The sequence below is a fragment of the Talpa europaea genome (assembly GCF_964194135.1).
Source record: "Talpa europaea genome assembly, chromosome: 6".
In the NCBI taxonomy this organism is placed as follows: Eukaryota; Metazoa; Chordata; class Mammalia; order Eulipotyphla; family Talpidae; genus Talpa; species Talpa europaea.
Window position 1 is genome coordinate 42,635,582 of NC_140072.1, and position 21,223 is coordinate 42,656,804.

At 34.4% G+C, this 21,223-nt stretch overlaps 1 protein-coding gene across 1 annotated transcript in view; it reads left to right on the forward strand.

Moving 5' to 3' along the window:
• ZC3H6 (zinc finger CCCH-type containing 6) overlaps nt 1-11,405 on the forward strand; it is a gene marked incomplete at its 3' end in the record, with an annotated part of 48,175 nt that extends 36,770 nt beyond the window's left edge. The window contains exons 6-12 of the mRNA XM_084235119.1: nt 1,239-1,355; nt 2,079-2,190; nt 5,105-5,214; nt 5,621-5,874; nt 7,420-7,913; nt 8,224-8,454; nt 9,946-11,405. Coding sequence (XP_084091245.1) covers nt 1,239-1,355; nt 2,079-2,190; nt 5,105-5,214; nt 5,621-5,874; nt 7,420-7,913; nt 8,224-8,454; nt 9,946-11,405 — 2,778 coding nt within the window. The remainder of the gene's footprint in view (nt 1-1,238; nt 1,356-2,078; nt 2,191-5,104; nt 5,215-5,620; nt 5,875-7,419; nt 7,914-8,223; nt 8,455-9,945) is intronic.
• Nucleotides 11,406-21,223: the final 9,818 nt, after the last annotated feature.

A 21,223-nucleotide genomic window follows, 5' to 3' on the forward strand; every position in this document is an offset into this window, starting at 1 on the left:
TGAACCTCTAGAATCATCTGTTCTCTTGTCCTTTTTTTCAGAATTCTTATAATAAAATACATATTTCAACTGCAAGTACTGAAGATCAGATTTAAGTCTAGCTGTCTGTTGCCTCAAATGTTTGCTGTGAGGCAATTTCCTGTTTTCAGTAGGTTGTGCTTTGTTCTCGATCTCCTAGAAAATTGAGGGAAAAGGAAAAACTAAAATCAGAAGAGCAACTAGTTATTGAGCTCCTCAATAACTCATGTACAAGGCATGGTACATGCTAAGTGCTTGAAAAACAATGCTGTTTTGTTAAGAGATCATGAATGTGAGTCCTTAGCATAGTTAAGGGTCTATGCTCTTGTTACTCAATCTTTTTATACTCAGTAAAAGTTGAAGACTGAAGAACTAAGGAAAACAAATAGAGTTGTGAGATTTCCTACTGTACACGTCTTATTTTTTTTGTAATTTAAAAGTTAAGTGTAATATATCCTCCCTGTATTTTTTCCCTAAAAAGTACAAAATAAATAACACGCAAATTATCTCATCTTTTAAAAATATCCACCTAGAGATATACACTGTTAAAGGTAGAAGTGTACTTTATTAGTTTTTGTCTTTATTATTATAAATTGTAATAGATTTTTCACTTAATAAAGTCCCAAATTTTGTGCCAAAGTTGGTCTTTCCACACCATGATATTTTAATGACTGCATACTATTCTGCCACCTAAATGTATCATAATATGTTTGACCAGTCTCCTAGTTTTGGATGGGTAAAATGATTCTGGGATTTTTTTTGTGGATTTTGTTTTGTTTTGTTTTGTTTTTCTATGTCAGTAGTTCTATAGTAGTTACTTTTTGTGAATAAATCTTTATATGCCTTCCTGATAATTCTTTCAGAATAGTCCTGAAAAGTACAACTTCTGTGTCAAGCAAGATGAATATTTTTAGCTTTTATAATATGCCTATCAACAATGTATTTTATTGTACCTTTGCCAAAACTGAGTTTTATTGTTAATTTTCAAGCTTTTCATAATTTTTAAAATTATAATAAATAAAATAGAAATAGGAATTTTAGCAATAGGCAGTTTACTAGAAGTATATTTCTTTCCAAATAAATGTAAAGCCTCAGAATGTCTCATCTTGACCACTTTTAATAGTGAATTTGTATTGTTTTCTAGATCCATTTGACTATACATTTTAATGACTATTTAATACTTCATATGGTGTATTCAAATGATCTTTTTTTCCTTGCAGTATAGTAAACCAGGGAAAAAATGGAAAGTTATGACTCAGGAATTTATTAATCAGCACACAGTGGAACACAAAGGAAAACAAATCTGTAAATACTTTCTGGAAGGGAGATGTATTAAGGTAAATTTATAGAGTTATCATCATAAATTACTTTAGCTTCCAAAATAGTCTTTAAATTTTGAAGTCTTTTGAGGGGGTGGTTAGTTTTTTAACCTTTCAAATATCTATAGTAAAACTGGTCATTCAAAATGTATCTTGCATGAAAATATTGTATATCAGAACTGACTTAATTATATTCTGCCACAATAAAATCAGATTTTATTTAACAAACACATAATGCTGACTGTGTGGCAAGTACAAAGTGGGTTGCTAATATTAAGTGTTTTAATCCTAGCAGTGAAGTTATGAAGTAGTTATTTCCCCCATTTTATACATCACTAATTCAAAAGATTAAATAAGCCTCCACAGTGGCTCAAAAAAATGGTGGTGGGCCTCCCCTGGTGGCGCAGCGGTTGAGCGCTGGGTTGCGAGGCTGCCCACGGCCTCTGCAGCGCCAGTTCGATCCCCGGCCACCGGTGAGGGTCCCACAAAAAAATAAATAAATAAATAAAAATGTTGATGGAACCCAGTCATTATCTTCTCAGTCATGATCACTGTGCTACCTCTTTGTACATAACTATATCCATTGTCTTGGGCAAGAATTTGAAAGGGTTGTTTAGATTATTAGCTCATAATTAATACTGATAAATCACCGTTGTTCCACCATGTAACATCATGGAGAAAATTTAATTCGTTTCTTTTTCCCCTTTCCTTTTGATTTACATTTTTTGTTCTTGTGAACAGGGAGATCAATGTAAATTTGATCATGATGCAGAGTTGGAAAAGAGGAAAGAGATCTGCAAATTTTATTTACAAGGTTATTGTACCAAAGGAGAGAACTGCATTTATATGCATAATATCCTTTATTAAAAGTATGTTAACCAAAATATTGAGGTTTTAAGGCATCACTGGGGTTTTTTAAATAGCATAAGTACAACCTAGAAAGCCTAGTTTGGTTTTAAATCTAAAATATCACATTACATAAACCAAGTTTCATCACCTTTTGTACTGCAAAAGGGCAAATTGAATTTTATTCTTTAGGTAAATGAAATAACTTTGCTTTGGGAAAAAAATTTGTGACATAAAGGTACTTTATATTTTATATTCAGTTTATAAGTATTTTAAAATAATGTACTTCCCAAAAGAGTAGTTGGCAAAATATTTATTCTATGACTTATTTTATTTAGGTTCTTAATTAGCATTGTTATGAATTATAAACTCAAAGTCTTATCAAAATTTTTATATAACATGATTATTGATTTAGTGACATGCAAAACAATAATAAATATTGTTTGTGGATATACACAGATGTAATATACTATGAAAAAAGTAATTGCAAAGACACATACCACTTTTCTAGTTGTTTACCTCTAGGGAGGAAGAGAGTATTTGGATTTGAAGAGAATATAAAAGCATCTTTAAAATATCTGCCATGATTGACTTCAAAATATTTTTGAAGGAATTTGTTAAATATAAAAGCTGAGTATATGTGTTTATACAATATTCTCTATCATTCCCTGAACAAGTGAAAATTTCCATTAAATTTATTATATGTAAGTTATTAATTTTCTAGGTCCTATTTAAAACTAACACTCAGTGATTAAACACTGTATATCCTTCCTACATCTCCCTTTGGAAATGTGTACATTTAAATTGTATTCCTGATGCCATCCAAATTAGGATTTTGTATATATAGTGCTTTAAAATATACAATATTATTTATAAGTTAAACCTCCCCCTGTAAATATTTGTCAGTAGGTACTCACTATCATTTATAACTATTAGAACCATTTCCCACTGATGTGAAACTGTATTTTTATAATAGAATGAATATTTATGTTTCTTAATTAAATTTTTTGTGTCATTCACTTACATAACTATGTAATTTTGGGAGTAAAACCTCACACGCCCATACGTATACATGGTTCACTTACCTTCCTAGACTTTCTGCTTGGCTTCATGTATCTGTTAGCCCTCATGTCTGTGTTATTTTGCTGTAGCTATTTCTGCCTCACTAGCACAATTTGATATTTGGTAGGTTCTTTTTCCAGATAAATTTTGAAATAGATGCAATTTTGAATTTTTGATTCAAAAATAGGAAGGAAACTTCTGGAGATCAGTACAGGAAACTTGAGTTATGTATTAACAAGATTCAATTTGTAGATCATGGTTGGATCCTGATCTGAATAAAGCAATTTATATGAGGATATTTTTCGGAAACTGTCTGGAAAGTTTATGTGTTGACAGGGTATAGATGAAATTGATTTTTTCAAATTGATAATAAGGCTGTGGTTTTTGTTAAAGAAAATATTCCTTTATCTGTTTGAATAAATATGTAAATATTTATAGATTAAATGTATTTGAAATATGCTTTAAAATATGTCAGTGTTTAGAAGACAAGTTATAGAGAGAACATAAGGGTGTTACAGATTGCTAAATGAAGAACATTATTAAACCTATATGGCTAGCACATGGGCGCTCATTTTATTCTTCTCTGTTTTGGTATATGTTTCATAATTTTCAAACTAAACTTTTTTTTAATCCTAAATAATGTAATTCTTTAAGGATAAACATGCTAATAATATGTCACAAAATCGTATTTGTGAGTAGATATATGTATGTGTGTGTATTTTGTACATAATTTGTTACCAAAGTGTGTTCTAGTTAGGATTATGAAGATTCTTTTTCATTTAGCATTTATTGACCTCTTTAATTCATGTGGATTATATTTTAATCTGTGATGTGCAGTGAGGAACTTTAGTTTTTCCTTCTCATTCATGTAAAATGGTACCTTTACCTGATCCTGAATTTTGCATGTAACCTTCTTCTACATTGCTATTATACACTGTGCTATTTCACTACTCTCCGTTATAATAGTAGGGCATTTGTAATAGGGAAATCATCCTCCTTTCTTTGTCAGAATATATATGTATAATTTATCTTATTCAAGAAAAAGTAAAATTTTTCCTATTTGACATATTTCCTTAGAAATCAGGTACTTTATTGAATGAACTGTTCTAAAATCTTTCAATTTAGTCTTGAATTTTTCCCCATAGTCATGTCATTTATAAATAATGGTAATTATTCATATTTGTACCTCTTATTTAATTTTAATTATATTGTTTATGTAATGTTTTAATGATAATGCCATTTCACTTTGACTCCTGACTGTAGGTTTAAGATGTTTTTAAAGAATCAGTTTAAATGATTGTATTTTAATTTTGCTAAGAGCTTTTTAAATGATCACAGTAATAACCAACCAGGTGTGTTCCCTGAACATACACCTTTGAAAATGTGTTTTTCACCATACTTTAATATTTTCTTTAGAAATTTATCTCCAAAATATTAAGTAGGATTAACCTATAATCTTCATTGTTTGGGTATTTCAAGTTAACATGACATATCAAACCCCTGTGTTTTCTTCATCTGCATCTTCATCTTACTACAAATTTATCTGTTGTGTATAATATTTTACTGTGGAAAATAATAGGGCTTATATAGTTACAGTATTTCATAGTATTTGCTATAACCATAATAAATCTTTTTCTTTAAAAAGTTTCTTCATTTTAATAGAATAAGAGAGATTGATGTTTTTGAATGTTTTCTTGCATAATTAAAATATTTAATCTTTAAATTGTCTTATTGACATGATAGAAATTTCAGTACAATATATAGTAAGGCACTTACTAAATTTCATCACTCTTATGTCTTTTGGTTTAAAAAATACTAGATTTTGTTTTGCTTGGTCTTTCCTTAATATTTTTGTTTACATGAATTTCCATGCAAATTCTACCATAGTGGAGCAAAATGTTACCAAGGAGACAACTGTAAATTTTCACATGATGATCTGACTAAAGAAACAAAGAAACTTCTGGACAAAGTAAGTGATGTTTTGTACTTTCATTATTTGTTAGGTCTTTGAACAGATTCATTTGACTCAAATCCTGTTTTATAAACCATATTTTTTAAAAACTGCTGAGAAATCGAGAATTTATTATTTTGCTTTATTCTATTGGTATAGTATGTTAGAAAAACAAATACTGGATTAAAAATTAAGACTCTTATTCTTATCTTTGTTCTGCCATTCAGAAAGCTGTTTTACTTTGAGAAATTTTCTTTACTTCTTTGAAACTCTTTATCAAAAGTGAGTTGTTGATCTCTAATCCATTTCAATTTTACTGTTGTATTTTCCTAGTTAAAAAAACTAGTTTATTGCAGTCTTCAGAGATTTAAATGTGAGAAAGAAAGCTTGTTTTGATATAGCAATCTTTGCAAATTATTTTTAGGTATTGAATACTGATGAAGAACCCACAAATGAAGATGAAAGGGAGTTAGAAGAACTTAGAAGGCGTGGTATAACTCCTCTTCCCAAACCACCTCCAGGAGTTGGACTTCTGCCAACACCCCCAGAGCACTTTCCCTTTTCTGATCCTGAAGATGATTTTCAGACAGATATTTCTGATGATTTCAGGAAAATTCCATCTCTTTTTGAAATAGTTGTAAAACCTACTGTGGATTTAGCACATAAGATTGGGAAAAAGTAAGTTAAATTTTTTTTTAAATTGTGGCATTTCCCACCTAACGACTCTTAAGAAATTAGCTTGTATTCCAGGTTAATCATGTAATTAAACTTAGCATATATGTCATAGGCACCCTGATTGCTGCTTCTGCCTTCCTCTTTGTCCCTGTCCTCTAATGCCAACCATCAGTGCTATTCTCTAGGGAATTCTTAAGGCAGCTTCAGAAATCTCTTCACCTAGTAATCCTGAAGACACTGCCAGGTAAATGGGATTGACATTCCTACCACCTTGTTATAAGCCTCCCTCACTGCTGTTGAATGTCTTCAGATAGTAAGTAATATGTCTTTAACATGTTTGGTTGTTTCAGAGAAATATTTCCTTAGGTTACTAGAAGAAAACCTCTGGGTAGGATGGATCCATTCCGGTCCTACTGCCCATCTCCCAGGGCCTATGCACCTGGGCCTTAAGTCCCATTGTTGATTTTTCTTTTAACCTTCAATGCTCAGAGAAGCAATGAGATCTCAACAAATGAAGAACAAGAAAGTGATAGCAAACATTGCAATTTATGTGACCATTAAAAGCATTTCTATTAAAGTTAAGAAAAAAACACTACTGCTTTGTTAATAATATGTATCAGATCCTTGTCACTGCAAACAGAGAAAAATATGAAAGATAAATAGAAGTGGAGAGGCAGACTTACTATTTGGACATTTTCCTCCAGTAAACCCAAAGTAATCAACTGACAAAACTATTAAAAATAATAAATTAATAAGATGTCCAGAGGAAGAACAAAGTGTTTCTATATACCAACAGCAGCAACTTGGAAACTGTAATGGAAGTTGTATGTTTATGTAAATATAATTCTAACTTAATTATGAAAAAAAGTCTGTGTATGCCTAGAAAAAGGAATAGAAGAGAACCAATACATTATCTCTGGATGGTATTATTAGAGGTAATTTTAGTGATCTTTGTATCTTTCTTCTTTGTATCTATCTGTTAGAACAGCTGTTAGCAAGCAGCAAATAAGAAAACTGTCAGGTAAAATGAAGGCTAAATGAATATGTTGGTGTTTCTACCTATAGATAATATGGAATACATTGTTTCTTAACAATATAGTATTCTATCCTGTATAGAAAAATACTTGGCAGCTCTCCTGCCTGCCTGTTACTGTGGAAAGGCCTCTCTTTTTCTCCTTTCCTAATAAACCGGTCCTTTTAAAATGTTAAAAAAAAAAAAAAAAAAAGGAAAAGAAAAATAAAAGAAAAACATGCTTAGCCAATATTTATTTAGAATTGTAACATTTATATCTTTTTTAAAAATTTTTTAAAGATTTATTTATTTATGCATATAAGAACCAGGCCAGATGTGCGGGAGGGTGAGAGGATTCACCAAAGACAGAGCAGGGAACAGAACAGGCAGACTGACTGAAATACACTGCTGAGGGGAGCAGTGGGCAAGACAGGAGAGGCTGCAACAGCGTCATAGTGCTGTGCTCAACCGCCTGCACCACCAGGGAGGCCCTCTTTTTTTTTTTTTAAACTAAGGAATATTCTTTCTGTTTACAGGCCACCAGCATTTTATAATAGTGCCTCACCGCCAGGACCACAATTTCAGGAAAGCAGCCCACATCCTCAACATATCTATAGTTCTGGATCAAGTCCAGGTCCTGGATCTAATATGACTCAGGGACAAAATAGTCCTGTGATGCACCCAGGTTCCCCAGGACCTCATCCTGGTCTACCAATGCCACATAGCCCACCTTTGCCACCTGGTCCACCTGGAATTATAGGCCCTCCCAGTCAAGCTGGAGTACTTGTTCAAGATATACCTTTAACACCACCAAATATGAGTGGTACTTACCATTGCCTGGGCTTTCCAGAACATATGATGAAAGTACCTAGAGAGAATCACTGTTCTCCTGGTTTATCACATCTGCAAAGTCCTAGTGAAATGCAACTCAACACTAATTATGAGTCCCTACAAAACCCAGCTGAGTTTTATGACAATTACTATTCACAGCATGCTGTACATAATTTTCAGTCACCCAGTAACTCCAATGGTAAGTTTACCTTTTGAAATAACTCATTTCTAATTTAAATATGTAAAGGCCTATTTTTCATTAAAAACATAATAAGAATATGTATTAAATGAAGCTAAGTAAAATGTGATAAAATTAAAACTTTAACATATGGTTGAAATTTAACCAAATCTTTGTAACAATAGAACTTCAGAAACTTTAAAAAAATTATAATCACATAATTTGATAATCAAGTGTGAATATCATTAGAACTTTAATTTTTTTATAACACAGTGGTACTCTCTAATGGAGTTTTGTACTGTCACTTTCACTTTCTGTGTTATATATGTAGATGGGATGTGGCATGGTGAATTTGCCCAGCACCAGCCTTCCATTATTCAAGACTCACTTAACCACGGGAGTGGATCTGATGGCAGCAATATGACATCTCATGGCCCTGTGCCTGCACCAAGTCTCCTTCCGGCAATGCAGAGAGCTCTCTTTGTCAGATTTACTCGGAAATACCAAGAAGATGAAGAACCAAATAGCACCCAGCCTCAAAAGGCATCAAGCAAGGAAGAAGGTGTGTCAGATGTTATAATAGCATCTTACCTATTTGGGATCATTCAGTTCCTGAAATAGTCTTAAATAGGTTAAAATTTGAAAAATTACATCCTTTGAACTATCTATTTTCAGTTTACCTCATAATTCCATCTTCTTGGGATTGATTTTGGTTTTCAGTGCCATTAATGCATTAGTATTTAATTATTTTAATTAATTGACTTGAATAGTGAATGTATCTGAAACTAGAGTGTGAACCCTGGATGAGCCAACTTGTTATTAATAAGTCTTTTTCTTCTTTTTAAAGAGAAGATATAGACCAGGAACAGACTGTCTTCCAATTCAGGAATTTTCACATCTAGCACAAGTTCAAAAGAATTCAGTCATTAGAGAAATCTTTATGGACATAGCCTTTATACTTAAGGTTCTGCCGTATTATTAAGGAATAGTATTTTTAGTATAAAAGATTATATGGAAACATTAAGTTTACCTTACTATTTTTGAAATCAGTAAGTGCACAACTTTAGCTAACTAAGTTAAGGAGAGAAAAATGTAAAACATCATTTTCTTATGAATTAAAAGTTAGTATTTTTGGCCACTCTTAAACAAAATTTATAAATAACTGTAAAACTACGTAGCTACAAGATATTATGTGGACTTTGTTACATTTTCATTAAAGTAACATTAACTCTTCATTCCACAGGAAAATTGAGGCATTCCTAATAAGTTAATTTCATGTACAATTTAAGAAGCAACCATTTCAGTGGCTATATGTGTAAAGTCTTACAGAGCTTCATGAATTAATAAATAAAATTAAAACTTTTCTAGATGATTTAAAATTTTATACTGTGCTATACAATTGATTATGTTATATGAGAGGATTGTTTTCTCTCTATATAGAAGACGTCTTCAGCAACTAGATTTTTGTGTTTGGATCCATTCTTATAAATTTTATCTGTCCTTTGATATAAAATTGATAAAAGATTTTAACTATCATTTTCTAGTAACTGCTACCCAATGACCTATCTCTGTTGTTCTGTTTTTCTTCTGTATTCACTTAATCATCATTATTAGTGTTTTGTTTTTGTTCAGATTTTTTTTTTAGTATGTCTCCCTTCTTACTTGGTAAATTCAGAGCTATGAAATTTCAGAATTACTTGAGTTAAAGAGATCCAAAATATTTTAATATTCCTTTCCAATAGTTGTTTTTTTGTTTCCGTTTACCCCCAATCTGGTCATACCAAACTTCTGAGTTCCCTTTGACCAGTTCTAATGAAAGATCCTGACTTTTCTCTGACTAGAAGGACATCATTTACATTCAGATTTTGTACCTCTTTCTTTATAAAATGTAAGGACTGAACTTATAATTGTCATATTACATCTTGTTACAGCTTTGAAACTGTGACATTTCTGTGATGCATTTTCTTAAAATTAGAGTACCCTTATTTTTAATCTTAATTAAGGACAAATATAAATACTTCGTTCTTTACTATAAGTTTTTGTCTACATTTAGATGATACCGTTAACTGGTATTCCAGTAGTGAAGAAGAAGAAGGAAGCAGTGTCAAGTCAATACTGAAAACATTGCAGAAGCAAACGGAAACTTTAAGGAATCAGCAACAGGCTTCCACAGAACTCAGTACCCCTATGGATCCAAGACTTGCTAAAGAGAAAAGTAAAGGAAATCAAGTTGTTGACCCTAGACTTAGGACTATCCCAAGGCAAGACATTAGGAAATCTTCCGAGTCTGCCCCACTGGACCTTAGGCTTGTGTGGGATCCGAGGAAATTAAGAGGGAATGGAAGTGGTCATGTAGGCTCTTCTGTTGGTGGAACAAAGTTTGATTTACATCATGCAGATGCTGGCACAAAACACAAAAGAGCAGATGATGATGATGAAGATACAGAAAGAGAACTGAGAGAAAAAGCTTTCTTAATACCTTTGGATTCTTCCCCTGGTATTGTGCTCCAGGATCCAAGGTCACAATTGAGACAGTTCAGTCACATTAAAATGGATATTATCCTAGCCAAACCCAACTTTGCAAAACACATCGTATGGGCTCCAGAAGACTTACTTCCAGTCCCTTTACCTAAACCTGACCCAGTATCTTCAATCAATTTACCTTTGCCCCCTCTTATAGCTGACCAGAGGCTCAGTAGATTATGGAATACAAAAAGTGATCATCAAAATACAGTGCCCACTGATTCAAAATTAGCAGCCAAAACCAAAATTAACACAACAAATAGAGAAGGCTACCTAGAACAACTTGGAGACTCTCATAGTTCAGGAAATAAATTAGGAGATCCTAGACTGCAAAAAAACTTTGATCCTAGGCTTCACAGACACAATACAGAGTCTCATCAAGCTGTTCTGAAAGATTCACACACATCAAAGGGTGCCCCTCATTTAGTCAGATCAAATCCTGGCTCATCACAGCCTTCAAAGACAGTAGTTAGCAGTTCTAGTCCTGGGGCTTTGCCTCCATATGCCCCTAAACTCTCATCTTCAGCTGGCCTTCCACTGGGAGCTACAAGTTCAGTTCTTAGTGGTATTAGTCTATATGACCCTAGGGAACAGAGTTCCTCGTCTGCATCAGAGCTAGCAACAGAAAATGCAGAGAACCAGAAAAAATGTGGTGGTTTAAAAAGTAGTGACAAAAATGAGCCTTCTCCTGGAGAAGCAATCCTACCACAGAAAACCACTCCAAATATGGATGTCACTGTTGATGGGCCAGCTGACCCACAGGCAGATAGTGTCAGGGGCTCTGGTTTGGTTCAGGTCCCAGCAGTGCACAGCCTTCCTATTCAGGCATTAACAGGCTTAATTAGACCCCAGTACAGTGATCCAAGGCAGGCAAGGCAGCCGGGACAGGTGAGCCCCAGTACAGACAATGATCCCACTAGAGAAACGGACGACAAATCTCTGAAAGAGGTTTTTAAAACTTTTGATCCAACTGCTTCACCATTTTGTTAGCTATTGTGTATTTAAGCATTTCTTTTCACTCTTGTGACTATTGCAGTCCTCTGCTGTTTTGTAACTGGTTTACCTCTATAGTTTATTTATTTTTAAATTATGAACACTTTTCAGCTGCTAGTATCAGAACCACATGAAGTTATATCCTCTAAAGCCTGTGGTATTTTATATAATATTTTTATAACTTTAAGAGACTGTAGTAATTGACATAGAAACCTATATATCATGTTAGCTTCAGTAAAAGTACTTTTATTGTAAATAAACTATCATGAACTCAACACACTGCTTGAATATATGCCAGTTGTCTTTCATAATCAATGTTTAGATTAAATGATTGCCATTTTTATATGGTTGTTAGTTTCAAGCAATATGATGTATATTACTTTCAAGAAACAGTATTTTGACTAGGATTCTCTGTCAACACAGAACTGATTAATATGTAATGCTCATTGCTAACTAAAATATAAAATGAACTAAGAAAACATTTTTAAAATCACCAGTAGCAGAGCAGTTCATGTTTAAGGGCATCACTTTTATTAGTATTGGCAATATTATTTGTGTAAAGGAGGCATTTGAATGTCATTTCTTTGAAGTATTTTAATGTCTATTGTATCATAGAAGTTGGAAATATACAGATTGTTTTGCTGATGTGAAAGATCCCCAAGTTCTCTAACAATTTTTAAATTTAATTTTTCATATTAAATAGTTATGAGTTCCTATTGTTACATTGTGATGTTTATGTGTTTCTATGTTTTTTTGTCTTAGCAGCATAATATATTTCTTTTTCAAATAATGTAGCTGCAGTAATTGTATACATCATGACTTTGCAACTTTTAACCAAATTTTAAAAGAGCCAGTGAGAGTCTGTAGTGATAATTGCATTGATAGTGTTTTGATGTCCAGGTTCTATAATTCTTAAATAGCAAGTAAACACAGAGATTGAAGGTATAGTCAACTGTATATGGCTACCAATAAAGAATCTCTTTCAGATCTCACCTGACTGACGTTCTATAACACAGGAGACTGCTGATGTTTAAGTATTTAATGTCTTCTCAGTGAAATCTAAATTGATTAGAAATTACATTTTTATGAAAAATAATGTATACTCATTCTCATGTATTTATTGTAGCATATATAGTGGCAGCATTATTTGTTGAATACATATTATTTATAATTGAAACTAAGTATTCTACTGCTATTCATGTCTTGAACTGGAGGTATATGATAGTGTTTATTGATAACAACTCCAATAAGTAACTGGAAAAAGAGCATTTCATCATAAAAGATGGTGAGAATAGAGAAAAATCATTCCTTCGATAAAACAACCCTTGAGAAGTGATCTTAAAGATGAATAATGAAATATTTCTGTGGGAACCTAACAGCACATGGATTAATATTAATGCATATCCTATTCTTTTTATATTTTTTTAACTCTGATTTGATCTAAAATGGGAAGTGTACAAACTCTGCGTACTTAAGAAGTTTATTGTATTTTAAGTAGAAAGGAGGGGTTAAATTCCTACTGTTTATACTTTGGTTACAATACTGCCTAAAATGACTATAGGGGACAGTTTTTAGTTAAAAAACGCAGTTTGAAGCCACCATAATAAGGGTGTTTTTTTTTTTATTTAATGCCCAAATGAACTTTATTACTATTTTAAAAGTCTCAATAAAATGAATAAAGCTGATAAAAAGAACACACATACACACACATTTGGATTCCAAAATATGATACCTCATCAAGGATAGAATTGCTGAATTTTACTTTGAAAAGATCAAAGTGGAATCCAACTTCTTCACAGAAGATCTTTTTACTACTAAAAGACGTTACAATATTAATGCCTATTAGGCAGTGTTCATTTACTTAGTGTTTTTGAGTGTCTATTATACCAAGTTTCCTATAGGCTATTTTGTAAGAAAGTTTGGGTTTACTTTCAAATTTAACATTTAATATAAAAATGTTTTATTTATGTTTAAAATAATGATTTTTTGTAATACCTTTAAAGATAACTTTAGCTAGGAGATGATTATTTTAATATTCTTCCATTTGCTTTTTTTTTCCCTCACCAAAATGTAATAAGTACTCACTTTCTTCAGTGAATAACCTTCTCTTTAAAGTGAATTGGTATTTTTATAATTCATGTAATTTGATTTAACCCTGATAATGTAACACTGCATTTACTCTAGTAAATGAAAAGTACACTGAAAAGTAAATTCTATCCCTGTGCTTAGAAGTCACATATTTAGAGAGAAAACTAGTAAAAAATCTGGATGAGACTCATTGATTGAGATGTAACTTAACTATTATCCCTACTGATTTGTGACAGAATTGTATACCTGTTCACTTTTACATTGGATAGAGTACATATATGAGGGTGTTGAATTGGGCACCCAAATGATCATAATTTAGATTGCGCAATTACTTTCCCATATTGTTAGTTTTTGCTCTCAACTCCTGTCTATGCTTTAGCAGTTAGAACCTCAATCTGAACCTAGAAAGTGAATCAAGTATAGTGATTCCAAACTCTGTCTCAGCAATTATGTCTATTTCTGTACTGGACCTCTGTGTTACCTAGCTGTATGTACCAAGGCCCACCCAGAACTAGGCTGCAGTCAAAGTAGTCTGATTATGAAATGATGTTTGCTTAGATTTTGCTTTGTCTTTTAACTTGCCACAAAATCTAAATAGTAGTTTTCCTTGCTAGTTCTATAATACTTAAAGAGTGGAAGAGTAGTTAGTAAAACAATCCTGTATGAACATTCATCTACGCTTCTTTGCTCAACTAGGGAGGGAGGAAAAAAACTGAAGGAGGGAAGGAGGTTTAAAGACAGTGAATCCATATTCTTATTCTGAATTTATTTATGTGCATTTTATGTCAATGTCCAGCTCCTTATCTGTGAAATGCATATAATTTTCACTGCTCACAAATTTGATGTAAAGAGTGAGTGAATTATTACTTTAAAGTATTTGTAAATATCACCTTGCTTTCTGACTTTCACAAATACAGTGATTAAACTTGCAATAGGGTGCATTAAGTTTGTATGAATTTCGTAACAACATGGTATGGTTTGTGTGGTTCACCAGTTTTATGAAGTTTCAGATGATATGCACCAAAGACACAATAGAATTGCCTAAGAAGTTGTTTCAGAGAATTTTAACCTATCTGCTTAGCAATTCCCTTAAACATTTTGTGTGTCACCAAGACATGGGACTTTCCTAGTTCAGAACCAATAGATTTGTAGTGTTTATTCAGGTTCTCATCTACCTATTTTATACAGGTTGGATATTGATGGAAGGCTAAAGTCTATGTATGATACATGGTACATTTTGCTTAAATCATAGCATGTGTGATATGGGCAAAGTGACCGATTCAATGAGTAAAAGAGCCATTGTTTTTAGAAACAATATTTATTGCCACCTCCTAGTGTATATTTCTGCAACCATGTGACACTGAGGTCTTCCTGAGTGATTGCTTGCTTGATAAAAGTGTGATTTTTTTTTTTTTGGTTACTTGGTGCTTGGGACCAAGATGTGAGGTCTTGTCAAAATCTTTCCATTTGCACAGCCTGGGGTCTTAATGGTAGAGATGTTCCCCCTGAGTTTACCCTTTGGCACTGATGGCTGGACTCAGAAGAGTGGTCTGTGCTGTAAGTCGAAGGGGTGGGCTATAGTCAAGCTGTCGATTGATAGGGCCCTTGCAGTTTTCAGTAATTGGGCTTTCTGAATTTCTGAAATGAATTATAATTATCTTTTTGGAAATGGCTTGACACCCCTTGATGCTGTTATGTTCAACTGATGCTAGAAGGATCTATAAGCCATTTGTAAATTTAAATAGCTCAAAAAAGGCTTATTTTGGAAATCTAAGCTTTGACAACACGTAACCAAACAGGTCCTGGGTATTTAAAGCTGTGTTTCTCACATGTTATGATTTGACATATTATATAATACCATTCCCCCAAGTAGCTTAATGTGATTTTTGGAATCAGTTTCAGTAGCTGCCCTCACTCACTATTGTTGGAACTTTGTTTCTGAATATGTTTATCAGCAGTATCTGTCAATAAAGCCCAAATTAACCTGCCTTTTTTGGAAAGAATATAGACCCAATAAAGGATTTTAGTTAACATCAACGTATTTAGAATTTCTAATATTTAAGAAATGAAAAGCACATTTTTAGCTGTATTTTAAACTTTTGGAGGCAGGACCCATATGTGTCTCCTTTTTCTGTTTCCCCTTAGAACAAGCCTACTTCTGGGCACACAGTGGATGCTTTGCCAAATTACTTCCCTATATCCATTCAAGTTTAGATTTTATAGGTGCTGTCAACTATTAGAGCACTTGTGACAGAAGCATTCCATGACTATATTAGAAAGAGTACAGCTCATTAATTATGCCTGTTTCAGTGGACACAGGACACCTACTTTCTCTTTTTTGTCTCCTCTTTCTCCCAACGAAACAATGTGAATGTAGGGTTATGGCAGCTTTACTGAAGAGTTAAATGTTTCTACAATAATTTATAACTCTAAAGGTCCTCCAGTCTTATAACCAGAAAGAACTGTTTAACTGAATCTTACGTTTTTATTTTCCTCTTTCCTTTTTTCAAAATATCAACCAAATTTATGAAGATAGACCTAACCTAGTGAATTACCAATAGCATTCAAAATTCATTTTGTTCCGACACCACAAACAGTAATTTTCCCTTTAGGTCATGAGTTGGCTCTGAGCTTAGATCTGGTGTCTGGTCCTTGAACACCCTCATTAACTAAAGAACACGCATTCCCTAGAGAACACGCATGTTCTACTGTTGGCAAAATTGTTGTGGGCATACAGAAAATGTTTCTTCAAATGAGATGATTTTTTAGAATAGTATCTTTTACATTGCTTATCTTTGAATTTCATTTTTTAAACTTAGAATTTCTAAGAAAGTTAATATACAGCTAATTATAGCATTTTAGAAAAAATCAGCTCTGTAAATTATCAAGACTGCATACTTCTTGGCTCATTACTGATTCTACTACCTCTATGAGGGTATTAAGGTTGAGATAAGTGTTGAAATTTTCATCAGCTAATATTATTTTGTCAGCTCTAATATGTAGTTTATTGTACAGGAATTAAATATATAGAGGCCTAATTTTTAAAAAAAATTAATCATGTTGTTCCCAAACCCCCATTAACAAGCAATATCTTGGTGTTAGTTATCAGTGATAAACTATACATTTTATATGCTTTTTAATAGAGAAAGTGAAAAATAACCATTATGACAGATAAGAGGTTTTAGTCCACCTCTGTTTTATAAGAATTTACCCTCCAAATGTTTGAGGGGGAAGTCAAATAAGATTAAAGAGTATGTTTTCAAGAGGTAGAATAGTTCCTTATAACAATGACAATCAAGAAATGGTAATTTGTACACTTACTTGCCAAAGTGTAAAAATTTTTACATTCCTTACTATAATCCCACTCCCACCCTTTCAGAAAAGGCAGATGTCCCAGGGTCCCAGGGTCCCAGGGTCTATATCATTTTGTTTTTAGTCTCGGCCTCTATGCCTATGCATAGCAAGGACATTGATGGCCCTTTTGTCTTAGAATGCAGTGTGTGTGTGTCTGTGTGTGTGTGTGTGTGTGTAGGGGGACTGTGTTCAGACTTAAATTTAAATGACCTGTTTTCTATCATCCACAGCACCATAGTGGACTGAAATCCAGGTTAAAGGTATTAAGAGGTGGTTGGTTGGTTTTAAATTTCTCTAGTAGTAGTATTTCAGTTCCCCAAGTTGTATCTCATATGTTGAGGAAATGTTGCCTTGACTCTTTCAGTTTGGGTGGTTTTAGTAGATGCTAATTTAGTAGATTAAATTGTTTATGTGTTGTGTTCAAGAGATACCAGCAAGGGGTTTACTTTGCTGAATTAATCAATTATTCTATTTGATAACTAACAAATTGCTTGGTAAAATCAGGAATGTCTTTTTTTCTTCTCATTTACTAATTACCTTTCTTAGTTGCATTCTGTTGCAAGTTTGTGTAATTTTTTTCTGTGACTCCTTTCTATTGTCCAACTTTAAATAAAAATGTTTCTAATACTATTTGTCTGGCAGTGAGTTGCTTGCTTTAATAAATCCTCGGCATTTAAAGACAGAATATAGTGGAGTCACGTACTCATGTAAGTGCTTGTAAATGGAACCCATCCCAGGCCTTTTTAAAAAAGGAATAGCAGTAAGCTGTTTGTCCTGCAATTTATCCTTAGTACACAGAGATTGTGCTTCATTTAACACACATTAATAGCATTTAAGGTCCTGATACTGCCTCCATTCTGGGAAGTAACTTTTGCATTAGCTTAACTTAATTTTCTATGAAAGGGTCTGAATCCGAGAGGTTGCGAGCAAACGCACCTCTCAGATTAGAGCAGGAGCTCTTGGAATCAAAATAACATCTCATCACAGGAAAGGCTCTCAAAGAGCAACTGATCATTTCCCCTCCAACTCAGGAGCAATAAAAAAGTGACTGGTCATGCCTTATTAAAAGATGTTTTCTGACTTTTGTTCTACTATGGTTAGTGGTCAAGAACACTATTTCAAATAAGGTTGCCTAGCAGAATACTGGATTTAATTACTGAGCAACCCATTGTCAGAAACTTCTTCCTTGAGAGCTAGCCCAATCTCATGCCAGTGTACTTACTCTCTTCTGGGCAGTGTGACATTGGACAAGTCAGGACTTTACTGAGCAGCACCTTCCAATTGGGCAAAATGGGATTCATTCATTTACTTTAAAAAATACTGCTTGTGCACTTGGCATGTGGTATTAGGTGTTGAGCTACAGAGACAGATAAGAAGGACAGCTTTTTTGAACAAGGCTTACTGCAGAATGAGTGAAGTCACACTTCTTTGTTGAAAATAGTAAATGATCAAGTACACAAGGATACATTTTTGAAACCATTAGGATCCCCCCCAAAAAATGGTAGATATCAAGTTACAATTTTTTTTCCAAATCAAACCACGTCCCTCTCTAACATCTTCACATTGGTGTGGTTCTGCCCTTTTGATGTCATCTTCTCTAATGGCACACCTGTCCTCCAAGAATTGTGGGGCCCTAAAGTGTTATGATAATTATACTAAAACCTTGATATATGCTAGACAGGTTATAAGTAGTGTGCATGGGGATTCTTTTTGTTTATTTAGGCATACAAGAGCTGGAGTGTAGGCCAGAGGTGTGGGGTGGGTGTGGGGGGGGGGCGGTGAAAGGATTCACCAGAGAAAGAGTGGAGAGAACAGCTGGATTTACTGAAATACACTGCTGAAGGAAGCAGTGGGTGAGTCAGGAGAGGTCTGCTGTGCCATGTGGGTCACCGCCCTGTCCAGGGTTCAAACTCATGCTGCAGTGGCTGCAGATAGCTTGATAGTGCTGCGTCTTAATCCCTTGCACCACCAGGGAGGCCCCTACAACTTCTTTTTCCATTCATCCATCACGGGTCACTTAATTTGTTTCCTTATCTTGGCTAATGTAAATGACACTGCAATAAACATGGGAGTGCCTGTATCTTTGTGAACTAGTTTTTTTTTTTTCTCCCTTTCAGATAAATGTTCATTCTATTCTTAATTTTTTTAAGAACTTCATACTGTTTCCCATAGTGGCTATACCAATTATCCCACTGAGTGCACAGACCTCCCTTTTCTCCACATCCTTACCAGTATTTGTAACCTCTTTCCTTTTTCATTATAGCCATTTTAACAGGTGTGAGGCCATGTCTCATTGAGGTTTTGATTTGCATTTCCCTGATGATTAGATACCTAGTATCTTTTCATCTACCTGTTTGCCATCTGTATATCATGTTTGTGAAAAAAAAATGTCTATTCATTTCTCTGCCCATTTTTTAACTGGAATCTTTACTTGCTATTGCATTCCATGAGTTCTTTATATATTTTGAATATTAACCATTACTAAATATGATTTGCCAATATTTTTTCCCATCCTGTAGGTTGCCATTTTATTTTATTGATGGTTAATAAATATTGATTGATTGAATAGATTAATTTCAATTTAGAAAAGCTTTGAAAAGGCTCGTGCACTTGCCATTATCTTCTATTGTGCATTGAGTCGATAAGTACCTAATGAATAAGACAGAATGCTGATGGTCTTTTCCTGGGATCTCCCAGACTGTAAGTCCATGAGCTGCTGAAGCTGGAATTAGAGTTATGAAACATGAGCTCCACGGTCACATTGGTGACATTCAAGAAAGTAAAAGGATCAAAATGTCCCTATAAAGCAAAGCTAAATTGCAATAGGATGTATTAGTCATAACTGAGAACAAGCAAGTGTTCCCATTGCTGTTACAGGCACACCAACTGGCCTCTCAAGCATCCGTAAGTATCTTTAATTAGCCTTAGAGGCACTTTTCCAACAGTGAGCCAAGCCTCTCTGCAGCCCCGATAACCTCCGCTGCCTCCTAAGTAGCATCAGACATTAAATGGTGTGGGTTTTTTTTTTTTAATTATTAATGAACCTTTTCTACTGTCTTCCTGAGTTTGCAAACTATTGCCTCATTGTGACATCCATCCACTTGGAATGTTGGTGTGAAGGAGAGGAAAAGACTGTTATGCCTTGTTACAGGAATACAAAGAGAATGAAGGCACTATTCAACTTTGACCCTCAAAAATGGGATTTTGCAGCAATGCCATCACATGTCTTGAAATGATTGTCTATGTTCCTTTGTCCTCACTTAAATAACCATGACCAAAGTTTCACTTACACAAGGGCCAAACAAAAGAGTAATGAGATGGAGGAAGGATGACTGTGTCACTGGAAAATTCTTTTTTTTTTTAAGTTCTTTTTTTTTTTTAAAAAAGATTTATTTATTTTTATACAAGAACTGGGGTACAGGCCAGAGGCCCCGGGAGGGTGAGAGGATTCACCAGAGACAGAGCTGGAAGCAGAACCGGCAGACGACAGAAATACACTGCTGAGGGGATCGAGGGGCGGTGGGGGGCGGGGTACAACTGGAGAGGTCAGCCGCGCCATGTGGGATTCTCGCAGGCCCCGCCGGGATCTAACCCGCACTGCCTCACTGCCGAGGCTGCAGACAGCTTCACAGCATGGAGCTCAACCTGCTGTGCCACCGGGGAGGCCCACTGGAAAATTCTGAGAAAAAGAAATGAAAAGATGAAGAGTGGATTGATCAGAAGAGTATCCAGAAATAGTTTCTCGGGAGCAGTGGGTGATGAGAACTTTGATTCCCAGTCTGAGATTCTAGGAGGAAACAATATGCACAAATCTCATCATGGATGTGGGGTAGTCAAGATTACCTGAGAAGACTTGCTCAGAATCTCCTGATTCTCCCAGGCACTCCCCATTCCTGTGTGGCATGAGTTCCCTCTGCAGTAAGAGGAAGTGACTCCATAGCAGAAGCCAGGGAGAGGTTCCCCAAGGGTTCTTCCACCATTAAGAGTGGAGGAGAAGCAAAGTCAGTGAGGGTAGATGCTCCCTGAGACCACATCCCAAACCAGGTGTACACACAGCAAAAGAGGCCAGCATGCCTTGTGGTCAGTGATTAAAATAATGGGTATTAGGTCACTCCAAAACTAGCACAAAGCTACAGGGCACCCTACCCCTACCCTAATGTCATAAGGTATAAAAACCACCCCCACTCCCACCCCTTCATACACACACCAAGATGTCATCTATGGGAGAGATTGAATCCGACTAAGCTTTTTTTTTTTTAATAGAGGCATGTTTTATTTATTTATTTGTTTGTTTTGTTTATACATGCACTGGGTACAGTCAGAAGCGCCGGAGGGTGAGAGAATTCACCAGAGCCAGAGCGGGGAGCAGAGCA